Below are 18,494 nucleotides of genomic sequence, written 5' to 3' on the forward strand. Positions count from 1 at the left end.
GTGTGTGTGTGTGTGTGTGTGTGTGTGTGTGTGTCTGACATTGTTCAGGTAAGGTCAGCTAACTCCCCCTTATATCATCCAATATGTGATGGGTTGACACTACAGCAAGTGTGGCTTGGGTTGCACAGCAGCAGAAACATCCTTATAAGAAGGAGGCTTTAAGCAGAAGGTCCAGTTCTAGGGGATTCCAGCTGGAGGGTATCTGAATGGAATTTTTTGTGAAGGAGGCATTGATGGGGTTTAAGAAATGGTTTTAGAAAATACAGATGAAGGGGCACCTGGGTGGCTCTGGGTCATGATCTCCTAGTTCGTGAGTTGGAGCCCCACATCGGGCTCTGTGCTGACAATGTGGTGCCTGCTTGAGATTTTCTATTTCCCACTGTCTCTCTGTCTCTCTTTCAAAAATAAATAAATAAACTTAAAACAAAATACAGATGAGGCGATGCCAGGGATTCCTCTTTGTCAGTCTGTAGAGCTGATGTTGTTTTGAAAACGGGTAAATGAGCAGAAGTCACTTTTATAACTTGAGGACAGGAACCAGGGCCTGTTTGTCTGAGAAATGTCAGTGTCCAGCCCATAATGAGCATGTGATTTTTCACATTGACTCATGAGTTCCCATGCTTTAAGAGTCCCTGCCTCTCCTGCACTTGTGGGATTTGGGGACGATGCAGACAGAACACCCCTGTGTATTTCTTGCCTGGCGTTGGCCTGACATTGGTCACTTTGGCTTCAGTCACCACGATGGACCATTCCAGATTTTGCTTTTAGATGTCTTTGCCTTGGCCCTCCATATGGGTGTCTCTCTGAAACCAAAAGTCATATCATCTTGAAAGCATCTTTGGATGTCAAAAGTAGCATCCAGTTTTCCTGGAAGATTCCCTCAGGATCATATCTTTCTTTTAAATATTCTCTTGGAGGGGCGCCTGGGTGGCTCGGTCGGTTAAGCATCCGACTTCAGCTCAGGTCATGATCTCACGGTCCGTGAGTTCGAGCCCCGCGTCAGTCTCTGTGCTGACAGCTCAGAGCCTGGAGCCTGTTTCAGATTCTGTGTCTCCCTCTCTCTCTGCTCCTCCCCTGTTCATGCTCTGTCTCTCTCTGTCTCAAAAATAAATAAACGTTAAAAATAAATAAATAAATAAATAAATAAATATTCTCTTGGAGTCATGGGGGATGTTAAGTCACCGTAGTATTCAAAGAGCTGGAAGGAATTGCTGGACAGGTGGAGGTTTGGCATCAATACTTGCTTGACACTGGAAGATGTGGGACCCTGAAAGAGAAGCTGGGGTACTTCCATGAATTCCACGAATTTGAAAGCTGGTGCCAACTACTAGTTACTCTCAACCAAAATATTGTCCATGAGGAGTGATAGTACCCATTATCACCCCCCACCCTGCCGTGCATGTGACCCTGTGACCTCCATCCCTGAGCTGCTGCTTCCAGCTCCTTCCCCAGCTCTTCCGTTGTCTCCCATGATCCTGTTAAGTGGGAGGACGGGTCCTCCCCAGAGAGGACATTGGCACTGCCATCCTGGCCATGCTGGGCTGCCTCTTTCACAACCATCCCCACATTCTGTATCCTAGGGGCTTGGGGATAAGCGTTCCCAGTAACAAGAAGAGCAGTGTTCCTCTGGAATCTTCTCGTGTGACAGCCTTTGATAGGAGGAGATGAGTTCACGAAATTTGCCCAGAGATGTTAATTCTGGGAATATGACCAATATTTCTCCATAGGTCTGTCTATTAGACATACTGGAAGGGCCTGGTGTGTGCAAGGGGCAGGGAAGTGTTGGGGGCTTGTCAAGTCACCCAGAGCCCTGAGTCTACCTGAGTGCAGGGCGGTGGGATTCGACCTTTCATCCTCAAGTCCGCACAGCCGCCCTCCCTTCTCTGACACAGCCCTGTGCGTGAATGCTTCCTCCACACTTCGCCCAGCCTGAGTCACCTTCAGGAGCCTTTGGTAGAAAGTTAATGCTGATTTTGGGAATTGTGAAGGGTTTGATGTCTATTTTTAGTTAACTACCTAAAAAGGGAAATGTCCCCAGAGAAGCAGACATCCAGGGACCTCCCTGTACCCGAGGCTGTTCATGCTACCTCCCTAATTCTCCTTGGCTTTCCATTATCTCAGACCCTTTTGACACTAAGAGGCCTACCTTTAGTCTCGGCAAATATCTCCCAAAAGCTTGCTCAGGTCTTCTGCCCTGCTGATTCATGGGAGAGGCACTCCTGTGCTTTCAGACTGAGCAGTCTGGAAACTCCTGTGCCTACTGACCTCCTCCCCTCTAGCTCCCTCCCCCCACCACCACTCAGGGCAGCAGGAAGGTTCAGCAGGAGTAGGTCAGGACTTGGGCAGGCCTGGTGCAGAAGCAAAATGCTGGGTTGCCCAGACAGCCGGGAGGCTGGCCTCCCCATCGCTGCCCCAGGTTCCCCCAGCAGGCATCCAAGTTCAGGGCTTTGTTCATGATGTTTTCACTGGGCTGCTGCACCTCTTCCAGCCTGTCTCCTCTTTAGAGTGGAAGACGCAGTGCCCAACGGCTTTGATCTAGTTGGTGACAGAGCAAAGAGGATCTGCTTTTAATGGGAAGTTGCAGACGGATTCAAGCTCCAGGGCTTTATCTCTCAGCATCAGAGCCCCAGGGGTGGGGGTGGGGGAGGTGGACTGTTCTTAGAAACTCCCAGGTTAACAGAGATCCTCAGGGGCTCCACTCGTTCCTTTAATAGCTTTTCAAGCATATGTCAAGTACCACACTAGGCACTGGCAGTACAACAGGTGAACAAAATGGGCCCCTGTTCCTGTCTCCAGGGAGTGTGCTGTGAGGTATGCATGTTGGACAGGTGTTTCTGCATTGTAATGCGTTGTGAGGAGTGCTAAGAAAGAACCACCTCCAAGCAGCATGGAACCCAGCCTGACAGTAGTGATGGATGAGGTGAGGCCTACTGGAAGAAGGTACCCGAATCGGCAAAGAGCCGACGGCAATGGCCGGTACTGCAGAAATGGAAAGGCATTCAGTGTGGGGGATAGAGCAGCCCTCCTGAAGGGTGATGCAGGGCCCAACAGCATCAGCATGCCCTGGACAGCCAGGAACTGTGTTTCTAGCAAATTTCCCAGGTGTTCATAATGCACACTCCATTCTGCAAACCGCTGACATTGAGCGCCAAGGGCCTGGGTGACGGTATTCCCTAAGAGGGAAGAGTAAGAAAGAAGATGGGACAAAAGCTGGGGACACATCTCAGATGCCCTTGTAAGATGAGTTGGACTTTATGTTAAGTGGCAGTGGGTGGCCATTGGAGACATTTAAACAGTGGAGTGATGGCCTTGGAATGATGGCCGTATTAGGACAGGGACAGGGCTGAAGCGGTAGTAGTTTGGACTAGAATGGTGACAGTGGGGATGTGGAAGGTGGCAGACCGAGGAGGTATGGAGTGAATGGAATTGACCGATGCTAGTGACTGGGGATGGTAGGGAGGGGGCCTTGGGAGAAACAGGGGCAAACGGCAGGTTTGAGGAAAAGATCCTGGATTTACTTTTGGACATGCTGGGCTTGCAGTATGGGCCAGGAGAAGGGACGGTCAGGTAGTGGGATGTATAGATGGGCTGAGAAAGAGGTCTGGGCCCCAGGTAGAACAAAGCTGGCAGAGAGAGGGATAAGAAGAGAAACTGTAGAGACTCCTGGGTAGCTCAGTCAGTTAAGCATCTGACTTCATCTCAGGTCATAATTTCACAGTTCATGGTTTCAAGTCCAACATCGAGCTCTCTGCTGTCTCTGCTGCCAACGGGGAGCCTGCTAGGGATCCTCTGTCCCCTACTGTCTCTGCTTCTCCCCTGCTTGCTCTGTCTCTCTGTGTCTCTCTCAAAATAAATAAATAAGCTTTAAAAAGGAAGAAGAAGAAGAGGAACTCTAAGCAGTGAACAAAGTACCCTGACAGCAGTGCTATGCCAGGAGGGGGGTGCGTCCTGGGGCCGACTATCTGGGGGAGGGGACTGAGCTCCTCCCCTGAGAGACAGACCAAGTGGCAGGCTACGGGAGGATGTTTTGCCCTCCTAGCCTGACAGTGTGGTTTGTAGCTGCCATGGGATTCGCAAATATAGTTGGGTTTTATTTTCCTTCTAGAATATTCCTCTTTGACAATGGGTGGTGCAAAAGTTTAAGGTGTTGGAGAGGGAATGAGAGACAAAGGGCTGACATTAGTATAAGACAACAAGGTGGTAAGATGGATGAATCCAGAGAAGAGGAAACTAGTTAGTAACCCAAGGAGAGCTGAGAGTTTGAGCATCTGGACCAGCAAGAGGGTTACCTGAGGACTTGAACTGGGAGAAGGAACTTCAGGAGCAGCATGAGAGATATCATGTAGGTACAGAGCTCAGCTGATACAGGGTGGCATACTAAATAGGTGACAGAGTGGACAGAGAAGTCCTCTGGGGATCCATCTGGGGAAGAGGGGCGACTGGGGTGAGGGCCTGGTATTAGAGCATGCACCCTGTTCTCTACCTTCTTTACAACATAGCTTAATGCTTTACAACAAATTTTACTTATCCCCTTCACATTTTTTGAATGAGGAAACAAAAGCTCCAAAAGGCTAAGTAACCTACTTTTCTTTTAATGTTTATTTATGAGAGGGACAGAGTGCAAGTGGGAGAGGGGCAAAGAGAGAGAGAGAGAGAGAGAGAGACAGAATCGGAAGCAGGCTCCAGGCTCTGAGCTGTCAGCACATAGCCCAACACGGGGCTCAAACTCATGGAACTGCAAGACCATGAGCCGAGCTGAAGTCAGATGACTAACCCACTGAGCCACCCAGGCGCCCCATTAAGTAACATGCTTTAAATCAACAGCTTAGGGAGCAACAGGGCAGTATTTAAACCCAAGCCCAGCTCCAGAGCCTGTGCCCACTGCATTCCTGCAGGGGGACAGAGAAGGGTGTTGAGGGCTTGGATATGAGGATGGAACAGAGTGAGCTGCTACAGAGGCAGCCACACGGGACATCAGGAGGCGTGGTTCCTGTGTCTAACTTGGCCCCACCTGGTGTTATGAGCCTCACAAATCACCTGGCTTTTATGGGAATCTATCTCCTTTTTCATGGCATGGAAACAATGTGAGGTGCCCTGCTTGTATGTGGTTGGGGAAGGAACCCAGGGGGAAAAAGGACAATGAGATCGTGGGTTAGACACTGCATGCACTGAGCCCAGCTCACTGTGAGAAACCAGGTTTTAGGATCAGGGGATTCTGCTTTCCAACCTATTAAATATATTCTTCTAAGCCCCGAACACAGTTAATAGATTTCAGCAGAGGCTCGTATAAAATATGTATAGCATAGGATATAGAACATCATTAACATTTAAAATTGTCTTTACTAACAGGAACTAAACCAGCTTTAAATGCTAACGATGCAAATTTATAGAACAAACATGAAACTTTGGCCCTCAATCCATTTAACTGTGACAGAGGAAGACAGGTACTAGTTGGGACCCTACTTCTAGGTTTACTAGGGCCACATAGGTTTACTAGGGCTGCCAAGGTTAGTAAAGAGTGGGACATTGGAGTCATCAGATTTCATGGTATGCTAACTGCCATCCTCCTTACTAGCTCTTGGCCAGCCATTCCTGGGGCTATCAAGCTCCTTACTGGCCTCCAGAGCCCATCCACAGCTTCTCTAGTCCGCTGTGGCTGCACAACAAAGTATCATAGACTTGGTGGCTTAAACAACAGAAGTATGTTGTCTCACAGTTCTGGAGGCTGGAAGTCCAAGTTCAGCATGTTGGCAGGTTGGTTTCTTCTGAGGCCTCTCTCCTTTGTTTGCAGATGGGCACTTTCTCACTGTCCTCACGTGGCCTCGTCTCTGTGCATGTATCCCTGGTGTTTCTGTGTGTCCACATTTTCTCTTCTTATAAGGACACCAGGCGAGTTGAATTAGGACCCCCGCCCCATGGCTTCACCGTAATTTAATTACCTCTTTAAAGGCCCTATCTCCAAATATGGTCATATTCTGAGGTGCTGGGAAGCTCGAATTTCAACATATACATTTGGGGGGATAACGGCAGCTCCACAAAGCAACCCTGAACAGGTGGCTTTTGTTCTCCATGGGAGGTCAGACACTGGCTCTCGTAGAAGCCCTTATCTTCCCTTGCGGGCCTCTCCCAGTTGTGCCTCTCCCTTCCCAGCAGCCCTAGATGAAGAGGGGCAGGGGCTTCGTGGCTTGACCTGTCATGGCTGTTCCATAGCCCATCTGGTACTCACTTCCAAGAAGTTTGTCTTTCCCATGCTGTTCCATCTTGGGGCTCCCCCTCTCCACTGACTCCTAGCCTTCTGCTTTCAAACCTGTACTCTTCTCTCACCTGGGAAGAAACCTTGCTTGATTGACATTCCCTCTTCCATCACCCTGTTTGCCCTTGTCCCTTCAACTCCAGAATTCTTATCAGATTAGCTGACTCCCTACCTGTTTCCTTGAGAATTTCCTCTGGAGTGACTTCTGACCCCACTGTCTCATGGCACCTGTCCTCTCAAACCTTACCCATCACTCAGTGCTGATCATACCTGAAGTCTAGTTCCCAGTGCCTATTCTTCTCCACCCTTGCTTGCAGTGACAGTCCTTCCATCTGTCGGGGTCCATAGTCCTCTCCTAATTCCCAGCTCCTCACCATGGGCATCACCTGGGATCAGACCCTGGCCCCTTCTCATCTTTGACTGCATTCTTGCCCCCAAGGAACTGAACCATCCTCACAGTTTCCATTATGATTGCATGTTTGATTCTGGAGTCTTGCACTTCCAATCTCCACCAATCTCTCTCTAGAATTCTGATCCTGGGCATCTAGACTACAAGCGGGTTAAATTCTTTCGTCTGCCATATTCACTTGGACCAAACCAAATGCCTCATCTTTCCCTTCCAAATTTCGTATTCTGTCACTTTAATTTTCCCCATTTATCCAAGCCAGAAATCTCTAAGGAATCTTTGTACCTCCCTCTTTTTCAGCCCCTAAATTGTTTTAACTTTCTTCTGTCTCCTACTTGTATTTACTTTGCGACTGCCTTTACCAAGGCTGGACCTTGACCATTTCCTTCCCAAAGGATGGCAGTAGCTTCCTAATTGGATAGCCTTGTCCCCCAGGAGGTGGAGAGACCTCCAGGGGTCCCTGAGCCCAACCCAACTGCCGTTTGTGTGAGGACTTCCTGTTCAGTCAGGACAAAGACCTAACTCTCAAACTTGGGATTCTAGACCAGCACCGTGATGACAGTGATATTCCGTGTCTGTGCAATATGGTAGCCACGAACCATGTGTGGCTGTCGAACACTTGAAACGTGACTGCTGTGACTGAATTTTTTGTTTTCTTTAAATTGTCACACTACCTCCACACCACTGTTCTCTAATCCTAGTCTTACACTCTGGACAGCCTCCACCAAACACCCTGACCCTCAACTCTGAACCCCTCTCTGTTCCTGAGCCATGGGGCCCTTCTTTCTCCAGTTCAGATGTTCTCAGGCCCTCAGATCCATTCTGTGTCCCATCACTGAGTGCTTCCTGACCATCTCCTCAGCCCACAGTGCACTCCTTCATTTGAGAAACTGCATCATGTTGGAAGGATAAAACTTTTTTTCTTTTTTTTTAAGTAGGCTATACTCCCAGTGTGGGGCTTAACTCACCACTCCTAGATCAAGAGTTGCATGCTCTATGGACTGAGCCAGTTAGGTGCCCCCCTGGGTAAAACTTTTTTAAAAAAACTTTCTATTTAACTTTTATTTTGAAGTAATTTCTGACTTAAAGAAAAGTTACAAAAATAGTACAAATAATTCTTGTAAACCGTTCACTCTGATTCCTCAAATATTAGCATTTTACTATGATTGCTTTGTGTTATATTTTCTCTACCTCGCTTTTTCCCTCTCTCCCCCCTACCTCTCCACACACACATATACACATATGTACACCTGTGTATATATAATTTTTATGAGTAGTTTGAAAGTAAATTGTATATAGGATATCTTCTATATCTTCTATATCCAAATACTTCAGTGTATATTTCCTAAAAACAAGGACAGTCTCAGGGTGCGTGGGTGGCTCCATCAGTTGAGTGTCTAACTCTTAATTTCAGCTCAGGTCATGATCTCATGGTCGTGGGATTAGGCCTGCATTAAGCTCTGCACTGAAAGCATGGAGCCTGCTTGGGATTCTCTCTCTCCCTCTGTCTCTGCCCCTCTCCTGCTTGTCTCTCCCTCTCTCTCTGTCTTTCTCTCTCAAAAATAAATAAAATAAACATTATTTTAATAAAAAACCACAAGGACAGTCTCACCACAGCTTGATCATCAAACATGAAATTAACACTGATATAATACTATCATCTAATTTATTGAACTTATGTAAATTCTGCCAGTTGTCCCATCAATGTCCTTTATGATGGGGAAAAAAAAAAAAGGCTTTCCTGTGGATCACATGCCTTGACATTTAAACCTTTGAAGACAAGCTCTGATTTCTTACATTTGTTTGATTTTCTTCTTGGTACACACGTTAGTAGTGTGTACTGACTGGCCTTTGCCTGGCAAATAGCAGGCCCTCAATAAGTTTCTTGAGATGGACAGATGAATCAATAATGGTGACAAGCCAGGGTGAATTTGGTGGAAGCAGGCCTCACCCTGGGCTTAACCTCATAACGAGTAGCCATCAGCTCTGTGATCTGAGATCACCTGCTTACACAGTCCTTGTGCAGTTCTCAGCTTCTCAGGTAGCAGCCCTCTCCCCATTTTACAGAGGCACAGCTGATAATCCACACCGTTATATAATTTGCCTATGGGCAGACAGGAGTGCCCAAGCCAGGACATATTGCTTCTTCTCTGTAACCTTGCAAAGGTGAAGCTTTGTGGAGGAGTGATTGCTAACATTACTAACATTACCTCCACTCATTCACTCAATAAATAGTTACCAAGTGCCTACTATGTTCCAGGCACATTGGGTATACAGCAGTGAACAAAAAAGAAAAAATCCCTGCCTTCACAATCCTTATACTTAATGGATAGAGGAAGGGAGACAATAAATAAACAAGTAAATGGTTTGTTTTATGGTTGTTCAGTGCCATGGGTCGGCGGGTGGGGGGGATAATAAAGTGGGGTAATGGTGATGAGTGCTGAGGACAGGGGGTTGGTATTTGGTATAGAGTGGTTAGGGAAGATCTCATTGATTAAGTGACTCCCATTTTTGTATTAAGGTACAATTTCTATACAGTAAAATTCACCCTTTCTAGTGCACAGTTCTGTGAATCTTAACAAATGCACATAGTCATATAACTATTGCCATAATCAGGATATGGTTCCACCACCTTATAACATGTCTTTGTGCCCCTTAATGGTCAACCCCTGCCCCCACCCACCACTACTGATCTGTTCTCTGTCTCTATAGTTTTGCCTTGTCTAGAACAAGGCATATAAATAGAATTATATATTCGTAGCCTTTTGAGTCTGGCTTCTCTTAGTGAAAGAGAAAGACGAATCATTGAGACTCATCTGTGTATCAGTTGTTTGTTCCTTTTTTATTGATAAGTAGCATTTCATTGTATGAATATACCAAAGTTCATCCGTTCTACAGTTGAGGAGCAAGTGGATAAATTCTAGCTTTTGGCAATTACAAATAAAGCCACTGTAAACATTCACATGCAGATATTTGTGTGTGCATAGATTTTCATTCCACCTGGATAGATAGGTTTTGATTAAAGACTTCAGAAAAGATGAAAATAAGCCATGAAGATAGCTGAGGATATTTTTGCATATTCATCATATTGTTATTTAGCCAAATGAGTAAGTTTTTGCTGTGAAATTGGTCTGTTTGCGTCATTTTCCTTTTTTGAATTATTTGGAGAAAGTGGAAGGAATAGGGTAGGAATGGAAGAGACTGTTGGTTGGTTCATTCATTTGTTCATTCATTCATGGATCCATTCAACAAACATTAAAAAAAAAAAAAAATGAAAGCCACTAGTCCAAGTCTGTGATCCAAAGGAAGCCCGAGACCCTTGGATCCACACCAAAGGCTGATTTTAGGTGGTTTATCTGACATAATTTCCTTTCTGAGTTTCCTGACATTAGGGTAAGAGAATAGTTAGTGAGTGTGGGGTTATCATTGTTGAAATGGACGATGGAGAATCAAGCGTTTTTTAGTTTTTATCTCAATGGAGGCTCCAGAGACCCTCCAGAGGCCCCCTGAGAACTGATACTCATTCAGTCACAAGGTCATCTGTGTAGGAGTGCAAGATATCCTGAAAACCACACTCAGGTGAGAGCTCTGTCTGGCAGAGGACCAGTGGGCAAGGCTCCTAGGATTTAGGAGCTTTGTGAAAAGCCAGGATTAACAAAATAACCTGTGAACTTCTTTGTTTCAGGTGATGCAACTGTAAAAAAGAAACCTGCCCCCAAGACACCTCCGAAGGCAGGTAATTGGTCACCAGCAGCATTTGGGGGCAAGAGTCCTCTGCCATGAGGGGTTTTTCTTTTGTCCTGCTAGATTGACCACTGGTATGAGATCCCAAAAGACCACGGCCCTCCTTGATTCAAGCTCTGTGTTATTCAGGCCAAATTTTCCCCAAGAGCCTCTGCACAGCATCGTCCCCTACCCTTTTCCACTACTTGTCTTTTTTCCTACTCCCCTTATAGTGTCCCTCGCTGTAGGGACATCATGTGGCATCATGCAGTACTAGAGACTTTCCCATCCCTTCTGTGAAATTCTGCCTCGCTCTCTGCCCCCCACACTGCCCTTAAGGCGGTGATCCACTTTACGCTATCTTAATACTCTGTTCTGTATGTCCTTGTCACATAGAGCCCTTGTCTGTTTCCCAGTGAAAGATATTTGAGGACATGAACCATATTGAACCTGTCAGCCAGGGTAACCTGATGATTAGAAAGCAAGGTGCTGCTTAATTAATAAAGGAGTTAGGAGGTAGATTCAAATATTTAGGGTAAGATGCAAATTCCAGAGCAATTGACAGATGGAGAATTATGCCATGTAAATTGTGTGGGCCACTTCTGAAGAATCAAAATGAAGAAATGAAGAGAGCTAGCAGGGTCCATCAGCACAGACATTCTGGAGCAGCGGCCACTGTCCTCAGTGTTGCCCTGAAGGCTCTGGAAGATGAGAGGAACAGACCAGCGTGGACAGCAGCACTGAGTGAGGTCAGTCTGTCTGAAGCTCCCTCTTCATTGCTCACTTTGTCACTTGTCCCCTCCCAGCCATGCCCCCTCAGATCATCCAGTTTCCCGAAGACCAAAAGGTGCGCGCGGGAGAGTCTGTGGAGCTGTTTGGTAAAGTGGCAGGCACCCAGCCCATCACCTGTACTTGGATGAAGTTCCGAAAGCAGGTCAGTGATGGAGGGGAACAGCCCTCCCAACCCCTGGGTGGGAAGGGATGAAAAAATGCCGTCTAACAGAGGCCGCATGGCTCTTCATCGGTTAGGGCCTTAGAAATGGGAGGGTCCCTTCCCCCACCTGTCACCACCCACCAGTCTGAGTTCTTAATGATCATTTCTTTTTTTTTTTAATTTTTTTTTTTCAACGTTTTTTTATTTATTTTTGGGACAGAGAGAGACATAGCATGAACGGGGGAGGGGCAGAGAGAGACGGAGACACAGAGTCGGAAGCAGGCTCCAGGCTCCGAGCCATCAGCCCAGAGCCTGACGCGGGGCTCGAACTCACGGACCGCGAGATCGTGACCTGGCGAAAGTCGGACGCTTAACCGACTGCGCCACCCAGGCGCCCCCTTAATGATCATTTCTTATGAGTATGCCATTAATACTTGCTTTACTGATAGTTTGTGTATAGAGAAAAGTATGAAGGAAAAAATAGAAACCACCCATGCCCCCCATCTGATTTTGATATTTTAGTCCAGAATTCTACTCAGAGTCGGGAAAATTGAACCAGTGACCAAAAGGACCTCTCAGACTCTGTAGATTTCTGTGATTCTGTGCCAGCCCACTGAACCCTATCAGTGGCAACAGCTTAAACTTACCATGTGCTGAATAGATAAAAGTGAATCTGAGTATTTGGATAGATAAATTGTACATTAAATAGAACTTTGGCTTACTGGTCCAGAAATATACCATTTAAAAGAATGGTCCTATGAAAAAAATGTTTGAATTTCTGAACAACCAGCTTTTATAGGGAGATGGGGAACCCACCTGTTCCACTGAGCCCGTATTGGTAGTGTGTGCCCATGTATATCATCAGCAGAGGCCCCAAAACGTGGCTGGCACTGAATCGGGAAATTTGGAGAAGATGTGAAGGTTTCTTTTGAGTTCTCTGGTGCTCTATTTCCAAACCACTCAGACTGTCCTAAGGCCCAGAGGTGGGAGGCTAGTTAACCAGGAAGGAATGGAGGGTTGGTGTGAAAAGATGAAGGATCATCCCAAAGGATGCTGGCTCTCTGCTATATCTGGGCGTCATCTGAAGTAAGATGGAATCCCTCCCTTTTCAGAGACATTTGGCCAGGTCCCCATTCTGTCCAAAAGAACTTTCTATAGTGATGGATATGTTCTATTTCCATTGTCCAATATGGTAGCCACCACTATATGTGGCTGTTGAGCACTTGAAGTGTGACTAGTACAACTGAGGAACTGAATTTTAAATTGTAATTAATTAAAAATTATGATAACAGCTTTCTTTATAACAATAGCCATAAAATTCATACACCATAAAATTCGCCCTTTTGAAGTATCCAGTTCAGTGGTTTTCAGTATATTCACAAGTTGTGCAACCATAACAATGATCTAATTCTGGAACATTTCCATCACCCTCAAAAGAAACCCTGGACCCATTAGCAGCCATTCCTCCCTTTCCCCTAGGTCCTGGCGACCACTAACTTACTTTCTGTCTCTATGGATTTGCCTTTTCTGGGCATTTCATATCAGTGGGATCATACAGTATATATTCTTTTGTATCTGGCTTTTTTTTTTACTTAGCATAATGTTTTCTGGGCTTATCCACATTAAAGTATAAATCAGTATTTCATTCTTTTTATGGCTGAATAATATTCTATTGTCTGGATATGCCATATTTTGTTTATCTGTTCATCATTTGATGGACATTTGGGCTGTTTCCACTTAATTAAAATTTAAGTATCCACATGTGGCTAGTGGCTACAGTATTAGACAGGACAGAAGAGGTCAGAACCTTCTGTCAGACCATAAAGGTGGTCTTTGTAGGTAACTTTGCTCAGATGTGTTTTCCTGCCATCCCTCCCAAAGCCGTGGTGATACAGGACACTCCTTAATTCTGGTCTGGAGCAGAAAGCGCAGACATGGTTGGTCTGCTAGACCCTGCTCGGCACCCTCCCTGCTCACCCCAGATCTGAACCACCTCAGGGACACTTGGCTTTGGATGCAGGAGAGGAGGGGCCTTAAGGGGAAGCCGAGAGTTCAGATGAGACAGAGCCGCATACTGCTTGTCCAGTGACATTCTCTAGTGGTAGGGAGTGGAGGTCAGAGCCCTCTTCCTTTCTTGGCCCAAGTCTCTAGCACCTGCCCCACTCTCTGCCCCCAGATCCAGGAGAGCGAGCACATCAAGGTGGAGAACAGCGAGAATGGCAGCAGGCTCACCATCCTGGCCGCACGCCAGGAACACTGTGGCTGCTACACTCTGCTGGTGGAGAACAAGCTGGGCAGCAGACAGGCCCAGGTCAACCTCACTGTTGTGGGTGAGTCTGGGGACAGGGTGGCCTGGAGGTCAGAGGACAGGAAAGGCAGAGGCCCCCAGCAGGATGGTGGGCCTCAGGGCCTCACCTCCCCAGGACCTGCTCCTTCGGCACCCTGCCCACAGCCTCCCATGCTCCCACGTTCCCTGTTCCTGCTCTCACACACTTGCTGTGCTTCATACTCCTGGGGAAGCCCAGACCCACACACACACACTGCAGCATTTTCCTGTTGCCACGAATCTCCTCCTGGCTTCTCCCTCTCTAGGCTTTGCAAACCTTGAGCCACTCTGCTCCAGACCCACCTCTAGCACCCTTGCTCCCTCTCCTCCGGTCCACTGCCTTCCTGCTCCCCAGCTACTCAGTCTCCTTGCAGATCCTCAGCCTCAATCACTGTTGCCTTCCACTGTACTGCTCCTGCACCTGATTTGGGGGCACTTCGGGAAGATCACAACCCGCAGACTCAGTGCTGGGCTCGGGTGGGGTCCAGGTGGAGGCGTCAGTAGACTCAGTGTCCTCCCCCACTCTCTGTGATAGCTTGTCACCCTGTGGGGCCCCGCCTCCAGCTGCTCTGAGAAACAGGAGGCATCAGGCATGATCTTATATCACTTCATGCCCCACGCCTACGGGTGTCTCCATATCTGTGCCCCCTTCTTTCTTGTCTTCACCTTCTCCTCTACTTCTGTAAATGTTGCCAGGGCTCTCTCATCCCAGCCAAACACTGCAATATCCTGGCTCGCTCTGGCCACCCTACCATCTCTCTCTTGCTCGCTTTACAGCCTCGCCCTCTGAAAGGGGCCAGTCTCTGCTCTGATTCTGCTTCTTCACCTCCCTGCAGCCTCCCTTCACCCCCATTAATCTTCTGGGACCACCCTTCTGAGGTCACTGACTTCCCGATCCTAAATCCACTCATTTTCTCGCCTTCTGCCTCCCAGTATGGAGTTGAGTCTGTCTCCAGACTGATTTTCAAGTTCACTTTTTCCTTTCCATCCCAATCACAGTTTTTCATGTCCTGGTGAACTTCCTGAAATATCAAAATACCTTCCTAACTGGTCTTACATTGTGGGTTGTGCTCAGCAACTTGACCCCTGACATGGCAGGTGCTCAGGACAATGAAGCAACAGCAGATGAAGGAGTGGGCAGGTGGGTAGCAGGCTGTGTCCCGGTGCGTTTGTGGGCTTTCAGATACCATGCGTGTGAAGGACTTTGGCCTGACAGTTTCTGATCTGGTCCTCTTTTTCTCTTTCTTTCTTTTTTTTTTTTTTTTTTTTTTTTTTTTTTGCTTCTTTAGATCAGGATTTTTTTTATTTTTAATGTTCATTTATTGTTGAGAGAGAGCGTGAGTAGGGGAGGTTCGCGGGGGTCGGGCAGAGGATCCCTAGCATCCCTGATGCGGGGCTTGAACCCACAAACCGTGAGAGCGTGACCTGAACTGAAGTCACATACTCCACTGACAGAGCCACCCGGGCGCACCTAGATCAGGAGTTTTAAATCTGGGAAGGCCAAGTGTACTAAAGGGACAGGGAACAGGTTTCTTAGCCATAAATGACAGGACACACCTTTTTCTCACTCTTTCTCTTCGGTGACACCAGATATTTGTTTCAGGAATTTTCCCCCAGGAGTCAAGAACCTTTGGGGGTTTGGGGGACTGATGCTAATGATCCAGTTTGCTTATCCTTTTAGACCTGTACCCGCAGTATTGATTTGGCCCCACGCCCCAGCTGTCAGCAAGCATTGGTTTCCAGTTTTCCTCTTATCTGGGGAACCTGGGGGTCAGCTCCTTTGAACTGCTTTTCTGTGACCAGTGCCCCTGCCCCCACTCTGGCTGGCTCTGCAGTGCCACACGCTCCCTTCCCCCCAGCACCACCACGCAGCTGCAGTTCTGGCCTTTTATGGTTTCGTTTCTCATTCTCCCCGGCCGGCCAGTGCTGACAGGGCCGTTGGCGTGGCTGCCCGCCAGCTGGCAGGAGCAGCAAGTTAAATGCTGTCCTGGGAGGGGAATGGAATGGAGGGGAACGGGCTTTCTGTCTGCCTCCCCCTCGAAGAGCTAAGAATAGAATTGCCCAATAAAAGGAGCACTCACATTGATGGATCCAGCAAAGCAACATTCATTCAGAGCTCATGGATTTAGAATTAGTCAAAGTAAACCTGGATTAGGCCCAGATTTACCTGCGTGTCTCTAGGGACATCTGTGTATTATCTGATCAGGGCTTATTAAGTAGATGTCAAATATAAATGAGATGAAACAGGAATCATCCAGCCTACTCAGCGCAGTTTCAAGCACTTTGGAGGCATCCATTTGCGGGCCAGCTAAATCAGGCCTATTGAACACAACTGCTACTTGTTAGCGGTAAACTTCTGCAGGTCCCTTAAAATGCCATTTTCTTGGGGCACCTGGGTGGCTCAGTCGGTTAAGCGTCCGACTTTGGCTCAGGTCACGATCTCGCGGTCCGTGAGTTCGAGCCCCGCGTCAGGCTCTGGGCTGACAGCTCAGAGCCTGGAGCCTGCTTCAGATTCTGTGTCTCCCTCTCGTTCTGACCCTCCCCCATTCATGCTCTGTCTCTCTCTGTCTCAAAAATAAATAAAAAAACATTTAAAAAAAATTTAAAAAAAATGCCATTTTCTTTTCATATAGTCTATGACTCCTTTTTAAAAAAATTTTTTTTTCAATGTTTATTTATTTTTGAGAGAGTGGGTGGGGGGGAAGAGACAGAGAGAGAGGGAGACACAGAATCCGAAGCAGGCTTCAGGCTCTGAGCTGTCAGCACAGAGCTCAACGCTGGGCTCGAACTCACAAACTGTGAGATCATGACCTGAGCCGAAGTTGGATGCTTAACCGTCTGAGCCACCCAGGCGCCCCATGACTCCTATTTTTAAAATGATAATAAAAAGTAGCCTTACCCTCAGGTAGTTTCAATGAGTGATGTTTAACTAATTGAAAGGTTTATATTTTAAAAGGCAGCACCGGAGTGTGTGGAGCTGGGAGGGACTGTGCAGACATCTGCCCCTCCAGCTCTACCTCAGGGGGGTGAGAGAGGGGCCCCCGAGAGAGCCTTACCCAGATGCATTCCTTCCTGTAACTTGTCCGGCCTGAGAAAAACATCACTTTGCCTATCTTTAAAGGAGAAAAACAAAGTAGAGAGAGTCTCCAAATACTCGGTAATCCCCCAAAACTACCAGAGCTTGGAACTTGCAAGGTTTTTAAAGACAGGAGATTTCCCTTTGTAATGCTTGGCATGGGTTTAAGCAAGATGCTTCTTGATCATATGCTGCCTGATGGCCTGTAGAATAACAGGCCCCTGGAACAAGGGTCTGGAGATTTTTTTTTTTTTTTAATTTTTTTTTTTTCCAATGTTTTTTATTTATTTTTGGGACAGAGAGAGACAGAGCATGAACGGGGGAGGGGCAGAGAGAGAGGGAGACACAGAATCGGAAACAGGCTCCAGGCTCCGAGCCATCAGCCCAGAGCCTGACGCGGGGCTCGAACTCACGGACCGTGAGATCGTGACCTGGCTGAAGTCGGACGCCTAACCGACTACGCCACCCAGGCGCCCCGGGTCTGGAGATTTTTTTGGAGTCTCCTTTTGGCTCTGCCACTGGCTAGCTGGGTATTCTGGGTAAGCAAAGTACCTTGGCCTTCAAGGGCTGGATGATCCAGGTCGATGCCTCCGAGGGGTCACATCCCCTGCCTTTGTCTATAAGCTGCAGGCAGCTGCTGAGGTGCAGTGAAGGGAGGTCCAGGTGGGGTTAGGCCACAGAGCACCTTCAGACACACAGGTGCACGGAGACTGCCAGGGCACCTGCTCCCTTGAGAAGTAGTGGAGAGGAGATCCTCTATTTTCCCAGGACTGAACAGAAAATCCTGAAGCTGGTGCCATCTGAGACTCTTCCCTTAGACTCGGCATTTCCCATTCTGTTAGTCAAGTCTCCAGGGAGCCATGGGAGAATTCCAAGGCGGCATAGAGCTTAGGGTTCTAGACACTGAGCCCGCCTTGTCTTTACCAGGCCATGCCCAGGGTCCCCCTCCCAACCCGAGTGCGTCTGTGTGCTTAGTGTGGAAGAGAGGCTCACAGGCATTCTGTTCTGAGGACGTCTCTCTTGTCCCAAGCGTTTTCCTCCCTGGCTAGTCCAGCCTCTGTGTGAGGCTGTCAGTTGGAAAGAACAGAGGGCATCAGGCACAGCCCATGGCCCTAAGGGCAGGGGTGAGGGTGGGCGCTTCCATTCTCTGACCACTTCAGACTTGTGAGTCTTTTCTGAACCCCTCAATTTGGAATCAGATTCCTTGAAAGCATTGAAGTTTCACTCGGAATTAGAGCTCCCCCCACCAATTTCACATCTTCTCTTGTGCTGCAGGAGGTGAATGTATATCATTTGTCCATTTTTCTCATCCTTTCAGCCAAGAAACATCTGGAACAGGGTAGGGTACAAATAGTACCTCTTCTGCAATACCCATTTCTCAACATTTTCTTTCCTTAACCAAAGCAGAAGGGAGAAAAATCAGTCAGTGGAGTGTGTCTGCATTTGTTGTATAAACCTACATGACTCGAAACGTGTCCAATCAGATGTTTTCCAGGCAGGTTTCTTTGGGGGAAGCAGTGAGTCTGTCTTTCATCCCTCTTTGGGCTTTTTTACTTCCTTCACTGGGTCTTGAGAGGACTTGAACCACTTGCCTCTACAAGAGTTTAAAGTAATAAACATCTTAGCCAACACCAGAAATATTTCTAAAAAGGCCAATACATCTTTCAGAACAAATGGTTTTTCTAAGAGAACACTTTAAACAACCAGTGAAAGCGGCTCCATCACAGGAGGCCTCCAGAGGGACTGCCAACGGTGGAAAGTAGCCCTGTCACAATC

At 47.4% G+C, this 18,494-nt stretch overlaps 1 protein-coding gene across 7 annotated transcripts in view; it reads left to right on the top strand.

Moving 5' to 3' along the window:
- MYLK (myosin light chain kinase) overlaps nucleotides 1-18,494 on the top strand; it is a 282,724-nt gene that overhangs the window by 218,621 nt on the left and 45,609 nt on the right. For all 7 annotated transcript variants that reach the window (XM_058731151.1, XM_058731150.1, XM_058731153.1 and 4 more), the window contains 3 exons: nucleotides 10,345-10,395; nucleotides 11,189-11,316; nucleotides 13,493-13,646. In XM_058731151.1, the coding sequence (XP_058587134.1) occupies nucleotides 10,345-10,395; nucleotides 11,189-11,316; nucleotides 13,493-13,646 (333 nt within the window). The remainder of the gene's footprint in view (nucleotides 1-10,344; nucleotides 10,396-11,188; nucleotides 11,317-13,492; nucleotides 13,647-18,494) is intronic.

The sequence above is a fragment of the Neofelis nebulosa genome, chromosome 5 (assembly GCF_028018385.1).
Source record: "Neofelis nebulosa isolate mNeoNeb1 chromosome 5, mNeoNeb1.pri, whole genome shotgun sequence".
Taxonomy (NCBI): domain Eukaryota; kingdom Metazoa; phylum Chordata; class Mammalia; order Carnivora; family Felidae; genus Neofelis; species Neofelis nebulosa.